The sequence below is a fragment of the Homarus americanus genome, unplaced genomic scaffold, assembly GCF_018991925.1.
Source record: "Homarus americanus isolate GMGI-L3 unplaced genomic scaffold, GMGI_Hamer_2.0 scaffold26351, whole genome shotgun sequence".
NCBI lineage: Eukaryota > Metazoa > Arthropoda > Malacostraca > Decapoda > Nephropidae > Homarus > Homarus americanus.
The window spans coordinates 6,280,481-6,302,042 of NW_024724368.1; the positions used below are offsets into that span (position 1 = coordinate 6,280,481).

Below are 21,562 nucleotides of genomic sequence, written 5' to 3' on the forward strand. Positions count from 1 at the left end.
TGGTGTATTGGTCATCCAAAGCCTCCATAAAGGTATTCTTGTGAAACCTTATGTCATTAAGTCTTGTTTCCTTAATTAAAAGACATAGTGTATGTAGGGTTGCAGGATGTGTTGAGTAGTTCACGTCTGCAACAGGGTGTGGTGGTGCAGCGTGAAGGGAACGGAAGTAAAGGGATCCAATACTCGTATGATCTTGTGTGGAGCTGAGAGTAAGAGGAGAGCAAATTTCAGGCTTGATCTTCCTGTGTTGATCATGTGATGTTGGTATTATGCTCTTGGTCATGTGACAAGAACATAAGAATGGAGGAAACTGCAGCGGGCCTATTGGTCCATACTGGGCAGTCCCATTTACACCCAACCCCCATTGCTCATATATCCATCCAACCTATGTTTGAAGCCATCCAGCGTATTCGAGTTAATGATGATATTTGGTAATTTTTTCCAGTCGTCCACTACTCTGTTTCCAAACCAATGTTTACCTATTTCGCGCCTAAATCTAAATTTGTCTAATGTAAAACCATTGTTACGAGTTCGCTCCTGGTTGGATAGTTTGAGTACCATTGTTATATCACTTTTGTTTAGCCCTGACTTCCATTTATACGCCTCTATCATATCGCCCCTCACTCTACGTCTCTCGAGGGAGTGCAAATTAAGATGCTTTAACCTGTCTCTGTACTCAAGGTTCCTGATGCCCGGGATTAAGAACCTCGAGTACAGACACAGGTGATGTTAGTAATGTGATGCCTCCAGGAAGTATGTATATTTCGGACATGTTAATGGGATTACTTGAAGATTAGCCCTCCATCTTATTTCAAATTAGGATTAACGAACCTAACCCTAACCTAACCTAATCTAACCCAATCTAACCTTATCCCCAGATAGTGTTAGAGGATTTTAATCAACCCGGGCATAAGGAACCTTGAGTACAGAGACAGGTTAAAGCATCTTAATTTGCACTCCCTCGAGAGACGTAGAGTGAGGGGCGATATGATAGAGGTGTATAAATGGAAGTCAGGGCTGAACAAAGGGGACACTACAATGGTACTCAAACTATCCAACCAGGAGCGAACTCGTAACAATGGTTTTAAATTAGACAAATTTAAATTTTAGGCGCAAAATAGGTAAACACTGGTTTGGAAACAGAGTAGTGGATGACTGGAACAAGTTACCAAATATCATCATTAACTCGAATACGCTGGATAGCTTCAAACATAGGTTGGATGGATATATGAGCAATAGGGGTTGGGTGTAAATGAGACTGCCCGCTACAGTTTCCTCCACTCTTATGTTCTTATATAGGCCTAAGCTAATAATATATAGGCCTATGTATGTTTGTTTCTATTTGTTGTGGCAGTTTCCTCCACTCTTATGTTCTTATATAGGCCTAAACAAATAACATATAGGCCTATGTGTGTTTGTTTCTATTAGTTGTGACAGTTTCCTCTCACTTGTCTTGTGTAACTCCTCACTATCATTCCCTTCCTTCACTATGAGGTTTGTGTAACTCCTTGATGTACCTGAAGGAGATAATTAAAGGTAAGAGGTAGGTAGACTTTAATGAGTTGCAGGTGAGACTTTTTTTTTATAGCTTTCAATTACACATGGAGTGAGTTATTTCAGTGTTACCATATATGAAAAAAAACATTACTCCTTACGATAGATGGTTATATGTAGAATAGGAATAAATATGTAAAGAAGGAAGACATAATAAAGGAAGAAATAGTAAAGAAGACAAAATAAATAAAATAAGCAAATTAAGTAAGAAAATTATTAGAATTTATTGTTCGACATTAATTCAAAGTGAGAAAGAATTATTATATAGTTGGATATCCGTCTGTTTGTGAATATTATACTACAGGCAGACCGGATGTAGACAGGCCGGATGTGGACAGACAGGATATTGACAGAATTAAAGTTCAGGGTCATCTGTGGTTATATATTTTTTCCTCTCGTGTCTTTTAATAATGAACTTTCTGTGTTATATTTCATGAACAACTTTGTACCATGAGAGCTGTGTTGTTCGTGGTTAATTTGAACACATGAACACTATAGGTACCACTAGCTTATTTTACCTGATGTTGTATAGTAATTAAACATTCTCATGCTACCTGGGAGAGGGTTAGGTTAGGTTAGCGTTAGGGTGTTGAGTCATCAGGTGAAATAAACTGGGGTACAAATCTGAAAGTCATCGGAAATTTTCTGTATTTTCTCTGACGTAATTAAACCATTCATGTTACTTATCATGGTAATAGTTGTCATCACCTGAGCACGTGGTAGTGACGTAAAGGAGACAATTAATTAAGAGTTCTTACCTGTGTCAGCTAATGAACATAAAGGAATCGATTTTTTTGTGTAATTACCTGTTTAATATTCTCTCTCTCTCTCTCTCTCTGTGTCTGGTTGAGTTGACATAATTTTTAGGGTGAGTTTTTTGTTAGAATAGTTGTTAGGGTGATTAGATGTTGTTAGAATGGTTGTTAGGGTGAGTAGATGTTGTTAGAATGATTGTTAGAGTGAGTAGATGTTGTTAGAATGATTGTTAGGGTGAGTAGATGTTGTTAGAATGATTGTTAGAGGTGATTTTACCTCATTAGATTGGTAACTGTGAGATGTTTAACCCATTAATTAGTAAAGTAAACATTAGTACACACCTGGACCATTCCTTTAGATAATCTTGAGAACCTTCATAGTCACACACCCACCATCTTTGTTTAAACCCATTACTAATTACAGGTGAACTTAAACGTGCAAGGTGTGGAAACGTAGAATTTATCGATGTTTTTTTTTTTTTCTTTCTTTTTTTCTGATTAAGGTAAGTAATTAAAGGGTCCTGGGGGGAAGGTGTTAACGTGTCCTCGGTATTAAAAAAAAACAGTGAGTTGTAATTTATATTATTTTATAGTTTTATTAAATATAAATATGGATTAGACAGATAATGTAGTAGGCATAGGAAGACATAAGGGTGTGGGAGCTATGAGACGTTATAGTATTTGCATCGTACATGAAATTTAAGTTAAAATGGCTTAAGAAATGAATGTTAAAAAAAAAGAAAAGCTGAAAGTAAGTCAAGGGAAGACTTCATTAGTGGACTGTGGCGTCTGGTGGTTGTAGTCGGTCACTGGCACGATGACCCTCTCTAAGGAACTGGCTGGTGGGAGGAGGTGATTAATGCCCTGTGTTGACTGAAGGTATTTTTAAGTTTCTGTGGGATATGATGATAACGACACTTGATATGGAGTGACTGGAGACGTTCGGTAAAGACTGGAGACGTTCAATAATGTGATTGGAGACGTTCAAAAGAGACTGGAGACGTTCGATAATGTGACTGGAGACGTTCAATAATGTGATTGGAGACGTTCAAAAGAGACTGGAGACGTTCAATAATGTGACTGGAGACGTTCAATAATGTGATTGGAGACGTTCAAAAGAGACTGGAGACGTTCAAAAGAGACTGGGGACGTTCGATAGAGGCTGGGGACGTTCGGTAGAGTGATTGGAAACGATCAATAAACACTGGAGACGTTCAGTAATGTGACAGGAGACGTTCATTTAAAGGTTATCTCCACGTAATGTTCTAGTATACAGAACGACCTTAATGCAACATTACGCTGGTTGTTACTTTACTGTGTCATTCTTTTATCCTCCGTTACATCATGGTCACTTGGTTCTAGAGGTCACACCCTGGTTGACGTGTCCAGGTGAGAGCCCATTAAGTTACTTCAGGAGGTACATTGATACTTTAATACCGTGGAGCGCCAATAGGGATTCTGAGACTGGCGGGTTTTTTATTTTCTGACCTCTCATTCTCCCGAGGACTCACTACAGAAGACGCGCCGGGGCTGCAGTTCGTGGCAGTGATTGTCTCCACGTTTTCTCCAATGGGGTTTTATGATACACCTCGCCTGGCCCGGGATATCCAACTAAATACGTACATGGATGAATAAATTTGAGATACGTGTTTCTGAAGTCAACAAGAAACTAGAATGTCTAAGGACTGCTAAATGAGCCATCAACATCGTGGCAAATCTTCAGTAACCTTCAACAAAACCTCGAAAGAGAAAGCAAAGATCCTGCCTCCTGCCACCCTTGACGAGACCAGAAGATGACGACACATGAGGCCTCTATCGCTCTCCTTATGTCTTATATGTTCCCTGTCCAGCAGTTCTCCTACGTCGGTACACTTAAGCGGTAACGAAGACTGAACGACCTGGGGCCAACGATGGAGAATTTGTCCCATACACGATCATCAAGGAGGAGCTGTAGCTGTCAGGGTAGAGTAGACCATATCATCGAGAACGGCCACCTGGTGTTATGGCTCTGTGACTCCCTAGTACTTATGCCTCTCAGCGTGTCTCTAGCACTTATGCCTCTCAGTGTGTCCCTAGTACTTATGCCTCTCACTGACTCCCTAGTACTTATGCCTCTCACTGACTCCCTAGTACTTATGCCTCTCAGTGTGTCCCTAGTACTTATGCCTCTCAGTGTGTCCCTAGCACTTATGCCTCTCAGTGTGTCCCTAGCACTTATGCCTCTCAGTGTGTCCCCAGTACTGTACAGAGTTGTCAGGAGAGGCCCAGGAAAGTGTTCAGATATTCATAACAACATCACCTGGGCCTCACCACCTAACACAACTACCACCAACACAACCAAATCACACAACTACCACCAACACCACCACCACCACCACATGCAACCATCACCACCACCACCACCACCACCACCTCCACCTCACACAACCATCACCACCAAACTCCATCAATGCATCAACTGTGCCATAAAACAGAGTACCTCGGTCACCTGGAGGTACTCGAGGCCGGACACACAACAAGTGAGAGAACTATGTTGTTGACAAGATTTTAATGAAGGAATGAAAAGCAGTATATATATTATAAGGCCGTGATCCTCATTGTCATATTAGTAGAGATGGAGGTGTGGTAACATAACAAGACGAACCTAACACGAAATTAAAGATCCCGCAGGAAGACTGAGACAAGAGCCACTGGGTGAAATATTCCGTAAGAGACGACGATAAACAAGTCTTTACCCAGGCCAAGAAACGAAGGCTGTAGGAGACGGTCATAACAGAGATGCGTTATAACATGAATATTGGTTTTCAGCAAGATAGTTTACACCTGAGTTGATATTAAAGAGAGTCAGTGTACTCACCTGGCTGAAGGAACCCTGACGAGGTACTGCACTACCCTGACGAGGTACTGCACTACCCTGAAGGCTCTGTTTGTGGCCTTAGTTGCAAGATTTAACTGTACGCAACTTGAGGCGCTACATGACACACACACACACAGGACAGTAGCCATGCCACACCCATAGATAGAAGAAATAAAGAGAAATCATAAATAATAAAGGCAATAACAAGAAAGAAAGAAAGAAGAAGCCAAGAGCAAATAACAAACTACCTTTGCAGACGTAGCAAAGAAAGCAGTTGATGAAGCCAAAAATAAATAGAAGTTGCAACATAAATGCTCCTATAAGTGAAGCCAAGCATTACTAAGTTATAACAGTTAACATAATGCATGCTCACCTTGCAACCTCAGAAACATATCATTAGGAACTGAACCAAATGGCTGAAGAAAAGACGTCCCGTAAACTAGTTCTTCGATCACTCTTCTTCTGGCAGCCTCTCACACTCCATAAACAAACCAGAATTAACCCCCAAAAAATACTCTTAGATATTTTGTAAAGTCCAAACAGCTCGGCTTCTCCATTAAAAAACAAAATAAAACAAAATAAAACGCACGTAGCAAAAGAAGCATCAATAACCGAGACAACAGAAAACAAAAAGCGCATCAAACTCACACACATCTTACGGGCGTAGCAAAGACATCTGACAGGGAGTGGAATCTAAAATTTAACTCCAAGATTCTATATAATAACTTACAAGGGCCACTTAAGAAAATTCACCACGGGAGTATTTAAAACGATAGAAAAACCTTTATATATATATAGAAGTAACCTCACAGGACCAGCCCCAAGGAACAGGTCTGACTCCCCCAACACGAGATATACTTTTACGTCAGTTATCCCACCACCACCACCACCACACCCAACAGCGATAATGACGTGTCCACCAACGATAGACGATGATAACGACAAAAGTCAGGACAATCCCTAAATAATACAGCAGATGACTTGGTAGGAATAAAATAGTGAACAGACTCGAGGATTGAAGGAAAACCAGTTAAAAAGTTATCCCAGTTGTGAGGAGCAAGAGACAAGTATTGGAAGGTAATGGTGACGTTATCCCTGACACCTATGAAGGCTAGGTCGTGGGTATAGAAGGGTGATGTAGCAGCTCCGTCCATGTTACACCAGACACAACGAGAACAAGATTCATAAAGGTAAAATAATTCAGTAGTTCTTCCTCGTGTAAGCAGAAACACCAAATACCTCCAGAAATGAATATCTAAGATGTAAGAATTTTGTTTAACATTGGTGAGATCAGTGGTGGAGTGTTCAGCTGTTCGAGACACAATCTAAACGCTACTTTGAGATGCACTTTAAAAAAAAAATGAGTTTCTTGTGTGGTAAGATCATTTTCAGTCACGTCAAGAGAGACAGGTACACTCGATAACAAAAATTCTCTCGCCTTACCTGCCTCTTCATGAAACGAGATTCAGAGAACTGCGAGGTCTCTGAATCTCTGGGTTCATGGACAGGCAGATGAGGCGACAGGGTTTTTGTTGGTGAGTGTACAGTACAGAGCAAACTAAGGCAAAAAAGTTCCACGATCCAAAAAGTCGGAACCAAATCCGGAACTGAACCTAGATCCGAACCCTGATTTTTTTCAACACTGCTGATTTAGTTAACTTGAATTCGGTTAGATTACGTTTCGTTTGAGATAACTTAGAGTAAGTCACAGTGTAATAAATAAATAATGACTGGCACCAACTTCTGAGACTCGCCCAATATCTCAAGACAAAATACAGAACATGGAGTTAGCGGTATACAGAAGGCAGGTCTTTCATCCTTTTTTCCAGCCGACGGTTCCACCCGATTCTCTAAACAGGGGATTAATCTGAGTTTCAACATGATGAGAACCTTGTTGATGAACCAATGTTGTTAGTCTGGAGAGCCAATCAATCTCTAGACACTGACAGACAACTTTACCAGATCAACAAGGTCTGGGCCACAGAAGACAGGTGATGGCAGGGTAAACACAGCTGTCGAACCAGAGTGTAAAGTCATCGGCGACCCCTTGGGCTGAAGGTGAACGCTCAAGCCGACTCTCCAGATTTTTAACTACGCTTGGATTCGAATATGCTAGCTCTCAGTGACTCCCTCCAGAAAGTCCAGTACAAATTGATTTACAGTGTCTCTCTACTCGGGTCACACTTGGCAAGATTACGCACCTCTAGTGCCTGGTGTAACAAGGACGTGACCCCAGTGATGGCGCGGGACAGCAACAGGTGGAGCCCCGGACACAACTAATGTACGATGGTCGTCAGTCTTACATGTGATGACATTTTACACAACCAGAAAGTACTGCAGGTATATATTTATGTACTGTACTGTACTGTACTGTACTGTACTGCACTGTACTGTACTGTATTGTACTGTACTAACAATGAAAGTTGAGATAAATGTTCAACGTCGTCAGTCCAAAATATATTTTATAGTTCATTATTTTTTACAGGAAATATTGTAATCCTGACAATTAATTCATAAAGTCTTGTGGAAGTCGTGAGGACAAACAACTCTTCCTCACGGGACGTTTCTTCTTATGTGAGACTTACAACACACACCAGCGGCCGGATCAGCTGAGGCTCTTCACAACAACGAGGTCCCGAGACTGTTTGATTATAAGTAGAGGATGAGAGAGGTACTGACAGCCACCGAGCTGCTGGCAGGTGTCGGGGAGTAAATCTGGCCGCGGGTGACTGACGTTTACTATGGTGGAGCAGCAGTTAACTAGACGTTGTTCAGGAGGGACTGACTATTTCCTGAGGGTACCGTGACGCCGAGGGTACTGTGACGCCGAGGGTGCGTGACTAACAGCCGGATTATTAAGACGCGGCAAATCGTTCGCTGCTACGTGACAGCATCACTACTAACGCCCCTCCCCGTTGTTTTCATGTCAACCACCTGGACACATATGACCGTCCAGGTGTTATAAGTGATTGACGAATCCTTTCAAACTTTAGTGATTGTCCGCAGCAATTTTCTTTGACAAGTATATCATTGTACAGTAAAGATTATTTCAATATTCCTTTCCTGGTCACATTATTACCTCATCCTGACAGCTCATGGTGCAGGACTGTAAATGATTCCCTGAAAGTCCCAGACAGCCACTAGTGAGAACCTTCCTTGACAATGGCGAGCAACCAAGAAGGTGAAGGCCAACTCGTACACAAGGTCTCCCTCAAGGGCGCGGCGTGGGGCAGCCAGTGACGACTGTCCTACACAGCCAAGTCCTCTGTGGGTCCTGGTAAACAAAGAACACTAACATTGGGGCTGCCCGCGGCGACAAGGGTAGTAAATATAAATGTTTATCTTGAAAAATCACTACAATTTGGCCAAGGTACAAATGCGTTTCGATGAAGATGATTCAAATCGTAGTTTTAAAAAACGAGTGAAACTTACAAGTACTAAGTATTTGAGCTAATACCTCCGACCTCCTCCAGTGAGCCGCCATTAATCCCTGAGGCTGCCTGGGTGGACGTTATGACTCTTGTCGTCTGATATCTATGTCACTCAACCCATTACTGACTCTTCTTTTGTCTCCCCCAACCACCAGGAGCCTTGGAACCATGGCGGCCGTGAGACAGTCGGAGTGTACTTCTACTTGTACATTTTTATCTATATATTTCACTCTAAAGCCCAAAGTACCAGTCACCACCCGAGCTGCTGATACTCGAGGGGCGTGTCCAGAGGTCTTGAGGCCGAGCAAGGTGTTCCAGTGTAGAGGCGAGAGGAGGCTATTAGTGTCGCGGGTGGTGTCTGGCAACTTGGACTGAATGGCTAAAATGTTGACTAAGTTTACGTAATACTTTAGCAATACCTCCATCCTTGAGTTTACAATGTTGAAGTATGCAACTGGGTATAAAAAAGCAACTTAAGGGATCCAAACGATAGAAGAAATGCTGTAGGCTAAATCGTTTTCATGTTGGAAATAGTAAACAAGAGCATAAGTTAATGAAGAACTCGAGAAAGAACATTACCTGGAAGTCCTATTACAGAAAATCTTGATCTTACATCTAATGGAAGGAGTGTAACTTTGTAACTCATGGCGTATCTGGTAGCCACATGGATGGCAACACTTTATGGTGCCAAAGACGGGTTGTGGCGGCAAACAGAAGAGCAGCAGCCGCCGTCACCAGTGTGTTTACGTCTAGTGTATCCAATGAATTCAGACCATAGATTAATGAACGAAACATCATCATATAGTTTTCAAGAAGAAACCAGTATTAGTCGTTAATTTTGTAAATAAAGAGTGAATTAATCATATGTACTGTATATGTACGTATAATAATAAAATAATTTGGGACTCACGTAGACAGAGGCAGCGGACGCCTCTTTCTCCTGCCGCCAAAACCCGCCTGTTGTCACACACTGTGATCCAGCAAGTACCGTGGAGTTGAGCTGGTACTAGTGGCGGTCACGTCCTGCCAGGGGTTGGCAGGGAGGCGGCCGGCTGCTGATGGCATCATGGGCTGACTCTCAGGAGGCAAAAGCCAGCATTACAACATTGTGAAGTCTCCTTCCGAATAACATATGAATCTAGCTAGTTTACTCTCAGCCTATCTACATATACAAGGCTACTGTATTGCCTGGCTGGACGACGGTAGGTCTCTCTATGTTCCGTATCACCATGAAGGCCATTGGTGCGGGCCAGTCCATACAAATGGAAGAACTATTCAGTGACCCCTTGCAGGGCTACGCTTCATCCATTTCACTAACTTTACGATTCTCGACACTACTCCAGCGTCTTGTTCATGTAACTGCACCATAGTTTGTTGCAAAAATATGTTGTTTTAACTCGTAATCATCCATCTGAATTATTGCAACAGTCACCGTAAGTGTCTGTTATTGTCCATGATACTCTGGGAGTGAGTGTCAGCCACTCCTGGGGGAGAACCTTGTCCACCTCACCACCAGAGGTCATGGCAGAGGAGGAGAAGAGTGCAAGTGGGAACCCACTTTCCTTATAATGCATTTCTAACGAACACACCAACGATAAAGATATGTATTGCAATGCCTACACTAAGAGTGGCCTTTATTGCCGACGAATTTGGCGGGTTTGACTGTATACGAACGAGCCCAGACGGCAGCACGTGCACGGTCGGTGCCCCTGGAAGACGGGCAGTAGAATGAAACACTATCATTACTCACTCTTCGGACAGTAAACATAACCAGCATTTATACCAGAGTTTTGCAAAGAGCAACACCTCTCCACCACGTTATGTGCAGTCTTAACTTACTGTAGTCTTTGATATTCTTTGCCCTCAAACCTTTTCTTCAACGCCTTGATCTTACTCTCACCCTTTGTCTGCTTTACTCTCTTGTCATTTGTCTCTGTTTTCTTATCACAAATATCCTTTCTTCTCACTCCTTTACTCTCTGGTTCTTTCTTCTTTGAGTTGGTCGACTTGACCGACTTGACAGACTTGACCGACTTGACAGTGCCTGTGCTCTTGCCCGACGTGGTGCTCTTAGTGGACGTGCTGCTTCTCGTCGACGCTGAACTTTTGGTGGACATTCCGCTCTTGACAGAGACTCCACTCTTGGCGGAAGTGATGCTCTTGACGGAGGAGGCACTCTTGTAGGAGGAGTTACTGTGCACGGAGGAACTACTTCTGACGGAGGCGCTGCTGGCCACGGAGAGGTTACTTTTGAGTGAGGCTGCAGAGCTGGACGATTCTCTCCGGCTCATACTGCTGTGGTTCTTCTTGTCGGGGGTACTCCTGGTGCTGGACGCTCCTGACGGCGACGTTGACGGGGACCTGGACAGAGCCCGAGCATGCAGGCTATTCATTGAGGCCCCACTACCTCCTGCAGCAGCCGCGACAGCCGTAGCTGCTGCGGCTGCGGCCATGGCAGTAGGGGACCTGGCCGGAGACGGGGAAGGCGAAGAAGACGAGGCCTTGGGGCTTCGGACCCGTGGAGGCACTCCATGATGGTGCTCGATCTGGCTCACCAATTTTTGGGCACACCTGGACGAGAAACACAGAGTTAGTTGTGGCGTGGTGCAGCAGTGACAGCATGTGTACATTCACTGCTTGACGCTGTTCATTGGGAACAAAACCATAACTCTGTCTGTTGACTTAGGAATTACTCAACAACACACGATCTCTTGGGGTACCATTAACATAATACATGTTACGTCTATTGTTAAGGTAACTATAACTAACCTTCAATGTTAAGTTAATGTTTCGATGTGTTTTATCGGTTTTCAAAGATCAATATTGATGATACTAAAGACACTGATTTGACTTTTTTTATTTTTTTAATGTGCGGGGAAACGCTGACAAGAAACAAAAAAACATAGTGACATGTATATCAGAATTTTAAAAAGTATCAATTAGAAATAAAATATTGTGTTAATATGTGCATCAGGTGTGAGTTTTAGACAGTATTATCACAATTAAACAACACAATGTAATTCCAGTTATCTTAAAAAAGTGCATTTCTTAAGAGTGACAGGTTCTACAGTGGTTTTTAGAAGAACGTTGATGAATATTGGAAGGGGGAGTGGCGCCAGACGACCAGTGTTGGAAAAAGGACCGCGAACTGGACGACTAATCTTTTTCTAGTATTGTTTTTTTAAGCAGACGAACCGAATCTAACCTAACCTAACCTAACGATCCTAGGGTAAATTTTGATTTTAGCAAAGTTAGATTATTGTGGGTTAGATCTCGTCATAAAAAACAAAAACAAAAAACATATAGCTCAGTGGTCCCGTTCGTGGTACTTTATCCAACAGTGTCCATCTTGCGGGAGTGGCACGAAAGCCTGCGTCATGCTGTGAGTGGTGGCGGTACAGTAGACCTTAAGAATGGTATAAGAATCTCATGCTCATGCCACGGATCGGAAGATTATCTTTTGAGAGTGGACAAGTTGTAAAGGTAATTCTGCAGCTTCAACGCGATTATCTTAACTCTGAGTACTTTACTATGGGACAGGTTACAGGATTCTCAAAGGTGATTCTATACGTTGATGTTTTTGTCTCCTGACTGGTATTAAGAGAACGTATCTTAGTTTTAAGGTTGAATCTCGGTGTTATTTTCGGTTGCTGTTGTTTGAGACGTTCTTTCTGTATTTTAGGTTTAAGTTGGTAAGTTAGATACGTTCTTATGTCTCCAGTTAAGATGAAAAATATAACGTAAGAACCTTTGAATATCCAGCCCAGGTTCAGGAGTTATTACATCTATACGAAAAAAGGTAAAAAATTCTCGTAAAAATGAGAAAATTTTGGTTAATAAAGTTTATCCAAAATTTTATCATGTAAAAAAGTTCGAGTACTCTTCTTTTTTTTTTAAGGATCACGTGAAGGTTAGGCACCTCAGATTATTTCACTAGATGATTAAACACTCTAACGCTACCTGGGAGGGGTAGGTTAGGTTAGGTTAGGAAGGTGTTTGATTATTAAGAAAAATTAAGCTAGGGTGCCTAATCTTCAGGTGGGCCGATTTTTTATTATATTGAGCTAGGATGGAAAGTTTTCCGTCTGTTGGTTGTTGTGATTGATATAAAGGATAAATATTCCTGGTATTGTAGGTCAAGGATAAGGCTCCCTGTTTGGTGTTGACTCGTCGTGACTGCTGCAGAATACCCCTTTGTTCAGAGCCTATAATCACACCAAAAAAAAAAAATAAATAAAAGGTTCCTCATCTGATGTCTCAGTTCTAGCTACGTCTGGGAGTTATAAGCTCTCAAGATAAGAGTGGTACTTGTCTCCTGAAAGTGATATTGACAAGATTATGGACACTGAAATATACTGTGCATCAATCTGTAACCTACACAAGATGTGACACACGACAAACATGAGCCGGTAAGTTGAGCGCACACAAGCAGTATTAATGGAAGTTGTCACAGAGGTAGTGTAGAGGTTTAATATATATATATATATATATGTATATATCTTCCAACACTGAACACTGAATTGCCCCCACCAATCACTTAACTCTTTGGTAGACTCAAGAGTTCTCCACAACCCAGAGATGATGATACGGTTTGCTGCAGTTACCCCTCTCACTCTCCCCCTCGCCTTCCATTCTCTTACAAAGCCCTGCATAGGCCACAAGGAGAGTTGGTTGAGCAACTGAGCAAACTTTAGTGAATAACTGTGCAAATATATGATGATATATTGTATGAGTTCTGGAGTACCCGTAATTTGTATGTACACCATATCAATAGATTACAAAAAATAAATGTCTTAAATAAAACATTAGTGTACGTGAGAGAACAAAAGGGAAATGCTTGGCCTCTGTCATCTGGAAACAAACTGGCCTGCTGGACTAAATTGTTGACAAAACTGGACAAACTAGACGCTATGGGTGGGGAGGGGAGGGGGTCAGACTGTACCTTATTCTGGTGGAGGATGATTTCTCCTTCTCCAGCTCCTTCTCGGTGATGAACTCCGTGTACTCCTTGATGGTGGGTAGTCTCCCCAGGGTCTCCTGCAACACATCAACTCAGTCACGACCCAACACATAGATAACACACACGTAGAACACACACACTCATGCACTACTAAAAATTGATATGAAAATCGATTTAATGAATGAATTATTAGCTATTGACATTATCGGTGATTATGACTTTCATGAGAAAACACAAAAGGTTCTAGGCATGCAAGCGAGCCTCGTTATACCAAAGCTTTCATTCTCACGGGTGAGGGGGCGACTACGCGAGAACGTGAGCCCGGAGGACCAGGTCAATGCTAGAGGGAGGCAATTGTTATAGTACAGGGTTTGCTTACTAGCAAGGACTCGGCCACACAACAAATCGAATAATAATCACAAAACAGCGGACTTATATTGTAACCGTTTAAAATACAGGTTTTGTTTGGGTGGTACATTTCTTCGTGTAACAAGTGGACTCTTAGACTTCCCGCCTCAGCTGGTGGGAGGTGTTGAGGTGGTGCCGCTGACATGCTGATCAAGGCCCAAGCTACATTCTGGATGGTGCGCGAACATCTCCATTAACAACCCTGGGCATTGCCTCACATTCACACTACAAATGGAGTACTTTAAATTAATGGAATGTAAACTACTCAAGCTTTCACTACTATATACACGGTTCTTCTGAAATCCGAAAATCAATTAAACGATTTAAACTTAAGTGAAGGAGCCTTAAACAATTCCTGTATTCATGTTCTAAAGATACATTTCTTATTTATCTTTGTTGTTTTATCTTTTTCCAGTAAATATAAAACAGACAATCATTCTCAACACATTATGAGATGCATTTAATGACTGTGTTGAAAAGGAAAAAGAAAACTTTGATATAAAACTTTCATTTATATCCACACGTAAGAGGTATATCCCCAGAACAGGAACAATGACACTGGTTAAGGCTTTTCATTATGTTCATTTGGTATTTTTCCTCTTAGTTGGTTTTCAGACTTTAGGAGAACCCCTCAATGTACACTTGATAACATGTCGTCTACAGCGGCTGCGGGTGCGAGTGTTGATGTGTAGTTTGGTTTTCTGGTTCAGCGGTAAACATCAACCAGCCATGCATTTGTAGAGCTTAATCTAAAATGACTTACGCTCGTCAGTAACGATTCTCTAAACTGCTTAAGAGCGCGCAATGGAACCTGTTCTGTCTCAATACTCTTTGGGTACCAGCTCAAGGGGCGTCTCCCACGTGTAGTGTTGGACTGGGTTAGTTTAAGTTTATATAGAATTATTCTCTATGTTATTTAAGAGTCGCGAGGTTAAAAGTCACCAATCAACATTCTTCAACATATTAACCAATACAAGAACGGAATTGTAAATCCAGATTTGTATAGAAATTATTTTATTCAGCCCAATCATTATTTACCTGCATAAAATTAAACAGACTGATATATGCTGTAATTATGCACAAAATGACGATTTATAAGCAAATTCTCTTTCTGTTTAGATAACGTCAGAGTGTAATGCATTTTCATTTAAGATATATTTATATTTTTGTAAAGCTCTGTGACTTTGATATGTGGGCCATGATCTGATTAGAGTATCCTGTAAAGTAAAGTGTTTGTGAAGCACATATTCCCTATTCACCTGAGGGGCCACCTTATTCTCTCTAATGTGAACCCGAGGCGGACGGGAGATGGGTGGAGGCCGACACGGGGGCTCCTGGTACTCGTCAATTCTAATTTGTGGTAGTCCCCCCTTCAGCGGCTCCTTGCTGCGTGCTCCACTCTTGCTCGACACCTGTTATAGAAAACCATACTTGTTGTCTAGGAGGAGAGGGTCACTATAATATATATCATACATGCAGTTATTGTTGCAGTGTTCAGGACATTATTGCTAAGTTCTACTGTATGTACAAGTAATGATAGTAATTTATATCAAAGATTAATATTTTATTTATAATATTTTTACTACTATAGTGGGATATGCCTAATATATACTAAGATAATAATGCCCTGCAGTACTGTAGTAATACCGGTGAGTCTTACTGATACTTGAAACTATTTAACTCTGTTCCAGGATTAATTCATAATTCTTCTAGTTTAAACATACTTAATAACAATAAAATTTTGTTAATTTAAGCACACCAACAATATCAGAGATTGTAACTTTTATTTTTGATAGACAGTGTTCTGGCGACGCTTCTCCACATGTCTACAGTATATTAATATAATTGACGACTCGGGATATGCGCCGCCTTACAGATGAAACATGAAATAGGTGTTCCCTGGGGCACAACCGCATCATAAACTGGTCCATATTTCACAGGTTGTACGAAGTGGTGAAAATAAGCGGAGTCTGATATTTTACCCGGTGTATATGGCAGATAATATACTCTAAAATAGTTGTAGGGAAGTGTCACTCTCCCACCACCAAACAGTATCTTGGTCACTTACAATTATATCTTAAGTTCGGTACTACTTTAGTCTCTCTTTTAACTTCTTCTGTAAGGTTGCTACAGATAAGACCATATTATCTTGTAAATGACTGTAGTAGAATTTTACTTAGAAGTGTTAAGTTAACCCGACAAAAGCCTAAGATAATGAGTCTTTGTTATGTGTAAGTAAGTATTTCAAGATAATGTTTCCAATACTAAGAATATTTGTCATAAACTAATGATATTTGGCTGTCATAATACTGGTGTATGTCAGAGTGAGGCCTTGGCAGTACTGATATATTTTGTCTGTTAATAAGTATACGTAGCCACATAGGTATTGGTGCGTATAGCTAAGAATCTTACCAAAATGCGTTGCCATAATAATATTGATATGAATGAAGAAAAGTTGGTAAGTAACAAGATGTGGTATCAGAAGGTTGGTAGAGGATTGGTACCAAACAGCATTGCTTAGAATTCACTATCACGTCTTAATATAGTAACTCACATAAACCAGACCAGAATAAAAATTAACCCTTGGTGTGGTGATGGGCTGGTCCTTTACCAGAGTGAGGTGTGAGCAGCCTCTACCTCCCACAGCTCCTCTTGTCTGTTTCTTACTCTTAAAATTTTGTTTTTCTACTCAAGTTCTCTCCCTTTGTTAGTGGGTGTAGAGACGATGCCATAACTGTCTGCTCTGTCGTCTCCCAAATTCCCATTCTTTCTTCCCTTGAGTGGCATGAATTCTATGTCGGGCAGTGTTATGGTATGGTGGGTGGCTGTGGGGTTATTTTCTTTTGCCATCAGGAGCGTTGAGGTTCTCCATATGGGTGAGCCGGGGCTGTCGGTCGTAGCCTTGTGACGGCTTCACCAGGCGGACTGTTAACTTCTCTCCAGGATTTAACTTTTTGGGAGGGAATTTTAAAACTATTTTTATGTACGTTTTCGAGGCCTATTTTTTTTTGTACTTCATCTTTCTAATTGTTGTTGCATTATCTATTGTATAATTGTAATTCTTAAGATTTTTAATGGGAAAATATTGTTTGAAAAGTGGTCATCGTTTTTCTTTTTGTTAATAAGGATTTACTTGGTGTTGAGTATAATCCTGGTTCACGTACAGATAGTTTAGAATTTAGAGAATACAGTACAGTACTAACTATTCAACACTGCGTCAATTATCAAACAATGGATCAGTTTGTAATATGGACCAGACTATGTTAAACCCCAGTGGAGGTCATCACTGTGTTATTTACCACCAGGAGACACGGCTGGAAACAGGTCAATTACTATTACATAAAATGCAGTCAATAAAACAAAACAAAAGGAAAATTATGGACGGTAAAAACTTTGGACATATAAGAAATTATTCCATAATATATTGTGTTTAATAATAATAATAATAATAATAATAATAATAATAATAATAATAATAATAATAATAATAATAACAATAATAATAATAGTAATAATATTATTATTATTAAGGGGGATGATACCGAGTACTTACCGTGTACCTTACCTTCTTGCCCGGCGGGAGGCGCTTGGTTGAGTACACCGCTATGGGCCGCCCCAGCTTGCCTCGCCCCACACTCCGGTAGGATCCTCCGCTGCTCGAGCTGGCGCTACTCACGTTGGACAACCCTGTCGGACACCAACATCGTTAAGTCACGGTCACATTACAGTTTTCCGTGCAATAAATCTACGAAAGCATTTCATCCACAGGATTAATAAGTCAACGGTACGATCCGCACACTGGCCAAAGGGACCATTAGCCAAGTGCCCAGTTCTCGTGGCTAGTTAGAGCTCAGTTGGAGAGCAGAATGACTTTATTGTATGTTTCTATGGCAGCTTTAACCGCCTTAGTGAGATGTGTGGTCCTATAAAGAAGACCAAGACGAAAAAGAAACAATTGTAGCGTTCAGGCGATTGTTTGTTTACAAAAGTGACGCCAGTACTCAGAGTCAAATGAAATTTCCGTCGTGAAGTATCTTATTATTACTATGATTTTTTATTTACCTTGACATTTTTGCTCGTGTTTTGTTACTGAAATACATTCTATATTTTTTGTACATTTTAACATTAATAAGAAAAAATAAGAACTGTGGAAATTTTATTCATACAATAGACTGTATATAGCGAATGTCATTCCACCGTACCGTAGATTTTCAGACGCTCAGTATCGTCTAACTTTCGACAACAAATAACTGTAGAGTCAACTTGAGGAGTTCGTTGAAAAATCGACGCTACGGTGGATTTATTTTGGGTAGAAACTCTCGCGTGACCGTAGCTTTACCTATGCATCCTTAAGTATTCTTATCTCACACATCCTTACTTTTATTCGTGTTTTTGTCCTTTTTCATTTCACTTATCCTTACTTGCTCTTACCTAAGTTTTCTTATCCTCTCTTATTTTACATATACACTATATTCACTCTTACCACCTCGATACTTATATCCGTACTTATCCCCACTTCTGTTATTTATATTCACTCTTATTGCCTCTTTACTTGGTTTATTTCTCTACTTACACTTACTTCTGTTACTTAAATTCTTTTTTGTTACTTTGCTAACTATTACTACGTTTGAAATTGACAAGAGTGAATCAGATTTGACTATAACCTGCGTCAATGAGAGCTGGGTGACTTATTTTTGGTGAGTGAGTGAGACGGTTTTAGGACGACTGGACCACTGACGTTTGGGCCATGGCTCATGGGCCACGAGCTGTGTGTAGGGTGGACGTTTGGAACCATGGGATTTTATTATGCCTAAAGATTGAGATTTACACCAAGAAAAAATATTTATGAAATACTACCAAACTGTTTAACAGAAAAAAGTCTGTATGGCGTCAGATTCAAGCACTTGGACTTAAGCCTCAGTATGAGGCTGATGAGGACTACCGCCTGTTTTGCGGTCAGGCGGATGGACTAGTCTTCCTGCCTCCAGAAGCTAAAGAGGACATGCAGTATTTTGGTTCCACTATGCCAGATGAGACAGCAGCACTCCTGGAGTACTCCAATGCTACACGCGTCACTGAACAGTTACGTCACAACAGGACAACAGTGTTCAGCTTGGAGTCATCACGCCTGTCTGCCTGCGACGCACGCCACCAGTGTTCCCACATGAGAAGTGTAACATGTTCCAGGTCACCCTTGACAACCAACTTAGAACAAACAACATCTGCTGAGGGTGAAATAATAAGTTCACCAGTCTTGTGGGTCATGCTGATCCCACAGTCTGGAAACTAACTTATTGTCTTCAAGTAGAGAACGCCCGTGTCGACGCCGTACTACTTCAGGAGGAGCGTGGTATCCGTCCAACAAAGCGGGTCAATAAAGCTTATGATGAGCTCCAGGGTCGCCTCCGCAGCTTCTGTCTGTACAGGAAGGAAGGCATAAAAACCACCCCAGAGTTACTCCGTGGGATAAGCCACGATCTTCGTCGAGGACAACCAAAGGTTTAAATAAAATATAGTGACTGTTATATTTCACATAGTATATGATTATTATGTTTAACCTATGAGCCAAACGTCCTAACCACCGTGGTCTAAACGTCTTGGGGTCGTGGTCCATGGCCCAAACGTCCCGCGGTCCATGGCCCAAACGTCCCGCGGTCCATGGCCCAAACGTCCCGTGGTCCATGGCCCAAACGTCCCGCGGTCCATGGCCCAAACGTCCCGCGGTCCATGGCCCAAACGTCCCGTGGCCCAATCGTCTGTCCACCGAGTGAGTCACGATTGGCATTCGTAAGGATGGTTGATGAAGCTAATAACGAGATGTAACGTTCTACACGGTGTACTCTCCTCCCATTCACACATTTCTCTGATAAAATATTTGGGACCGCATGAAGATTAGCCCCCCAGCTTAAGATTAATCTAACCTAACCTAGCACATCCTAACCCAACTTAACCTAATCTAACGAAACCTAACCTGAACCCCAAGTAGCATTAGGGTGTTTATTCATCAGTTTAAGTAAGCTGGGGGTCTAATCTTCTTCAGGTAATCAAATATGGCTACAACTTCAAAATTTCTCAAAGGCAGCATCACGACCAAGTGTTCCAAGCATGACTGTGTTACACTACAGTTTAGCACCAAAATTAGGCTCTCGCTATTGACTCAGTGAAAATTAATTGAGCAGATACCAAACTAGTCGCGGAGGGATGCACACACGCACACACGCACACACACACACACGCACACACACACACACACACACACACACACACACACACACACACACACCATTGTTGTAGGGTAAAAGAGAATTATAGCGACGATGATCACTTTGATGTCACAGTAGCCGAGTCGACGGTTAGTCTGACGGCTATAACACTACCCAGTTGAAATTTGATTAATTATAAAATCCCAGGAAATATGCAGGTGTGTGTCTGTCTGTCTGTCTGTCTGTCTGTCTGTCTGTCTGTCTGTCTGTCTGTCTGTCTGTCTGTCCGGTATTGTATTTCAGGTTATCAGCCACAGTTAGAGTCATAAGGCCCAGTAGTAACCAACATTCCCTCGACTCCTGTCACTATCTGGCATGTGATTGGTCCATAGCTGGTGGACGTAGATTGCCATTATACTTCATGTCACACTAACACCAGGAAGTATCCATAATAACAAAAATAAGAGTAAATAGACGTTAAAATCTAAATCCTCCTTACCTCCATGACCAAAAGTGTCGAGGGAATTTTGTCGGTGCCTTTATGATGGTGTATCCACATGGTAATTACTCTACCTGTACTTTATACCTGAGTCTGTGGTACTCGAGGCTGTGTGGAACCATCGCTTAAGACGTTCATTGTCAACAGAGGTGTCAAGATAACTTCTCATTGGGCTACAACACCCGAGTCGGTCTACCTTCGGTCCTGGGGAGTGAATGAGGGAACACCCACCAGCAGGACCAAAGCTTCAAATATTATTTATGTCCGATACTTACCTGAGATCCCTGACGACCCGGAGCCGAACGAGTAGAGTGACGATGACGTGGGCATACACCTGGCGGAGGCGGCGACGGCGGCCATAGAGTACTGAGACACGGAAGTCGGGAAGGGGGAGTCCCGGGCCTGCCGCAGTCTCAGGATCTTGGCGCGGCACACCACACACCGCAGGGGAAGTAGCCGCTGACTCACTGCCACCTGCAACACCCAGTACTGTTGTAGCTGCGCGTCTTGGCAGGTGTTTATATTTCACATGTTAGTAATACATTAATTATATGGAGAACTAAAGGGGCAGTGTATGGTGACCCAGTTCCCCGCAACCTCAACAGCTGTGTGAGTATTAAGTAAGTGTTAGTGATATATTGTAACACACACACACACACACACACACACACACACACACACACACATACATACATACAAACAAACAAACAAACAAACATACATACATACATACACACATACACATTTAATCTCAGAATTTACCTACGACAGTTAGTGTAGCGTGTATATAAACAACGCAGGTATACATTGTACAACATTGACCGTTGCCGTTATACAATTTCCAATGTTCCCAGAAAGTGCAGACACACAGCAATACGTAACTGAACGAAATTGA

General features: G+C 41.7%; 1 protein-coding gene across 4 annotated transcripts; it reads right to left on the reverse strand.

Moving 5' to 3' along the window:
• Nucleotides 1-1,542: 1,542 nt before the first annotated feature.
• Nucleotides 1,543-21,141, reverse strand: LOC121864232 (zinc finger protein jing-like; the record flags this gene model as incomplete). Of its 4 annotated transcripts, XR_006088570.1 has the most annotated exon segments (6): nucleotides 1,543-9,346; nucleotides 9,508-11,168; nucleotides 13,540-13,634; nucleotides 15,225-15,377; nucleotides 17,519-17,652; nucleotides 20,943-21,141. XR_006088570.1 is itself a non-coding variant. In XM_042363279.1 (5 exon segments), coding segments are annotated over 5 exon segments (1,305 nt in total), but the record flags the coding sequence as incomplete, so codon positions are not given.
• Between the last annotated feature and the right edge of the window lie 421 nt (nucleotides 21,142-21,562).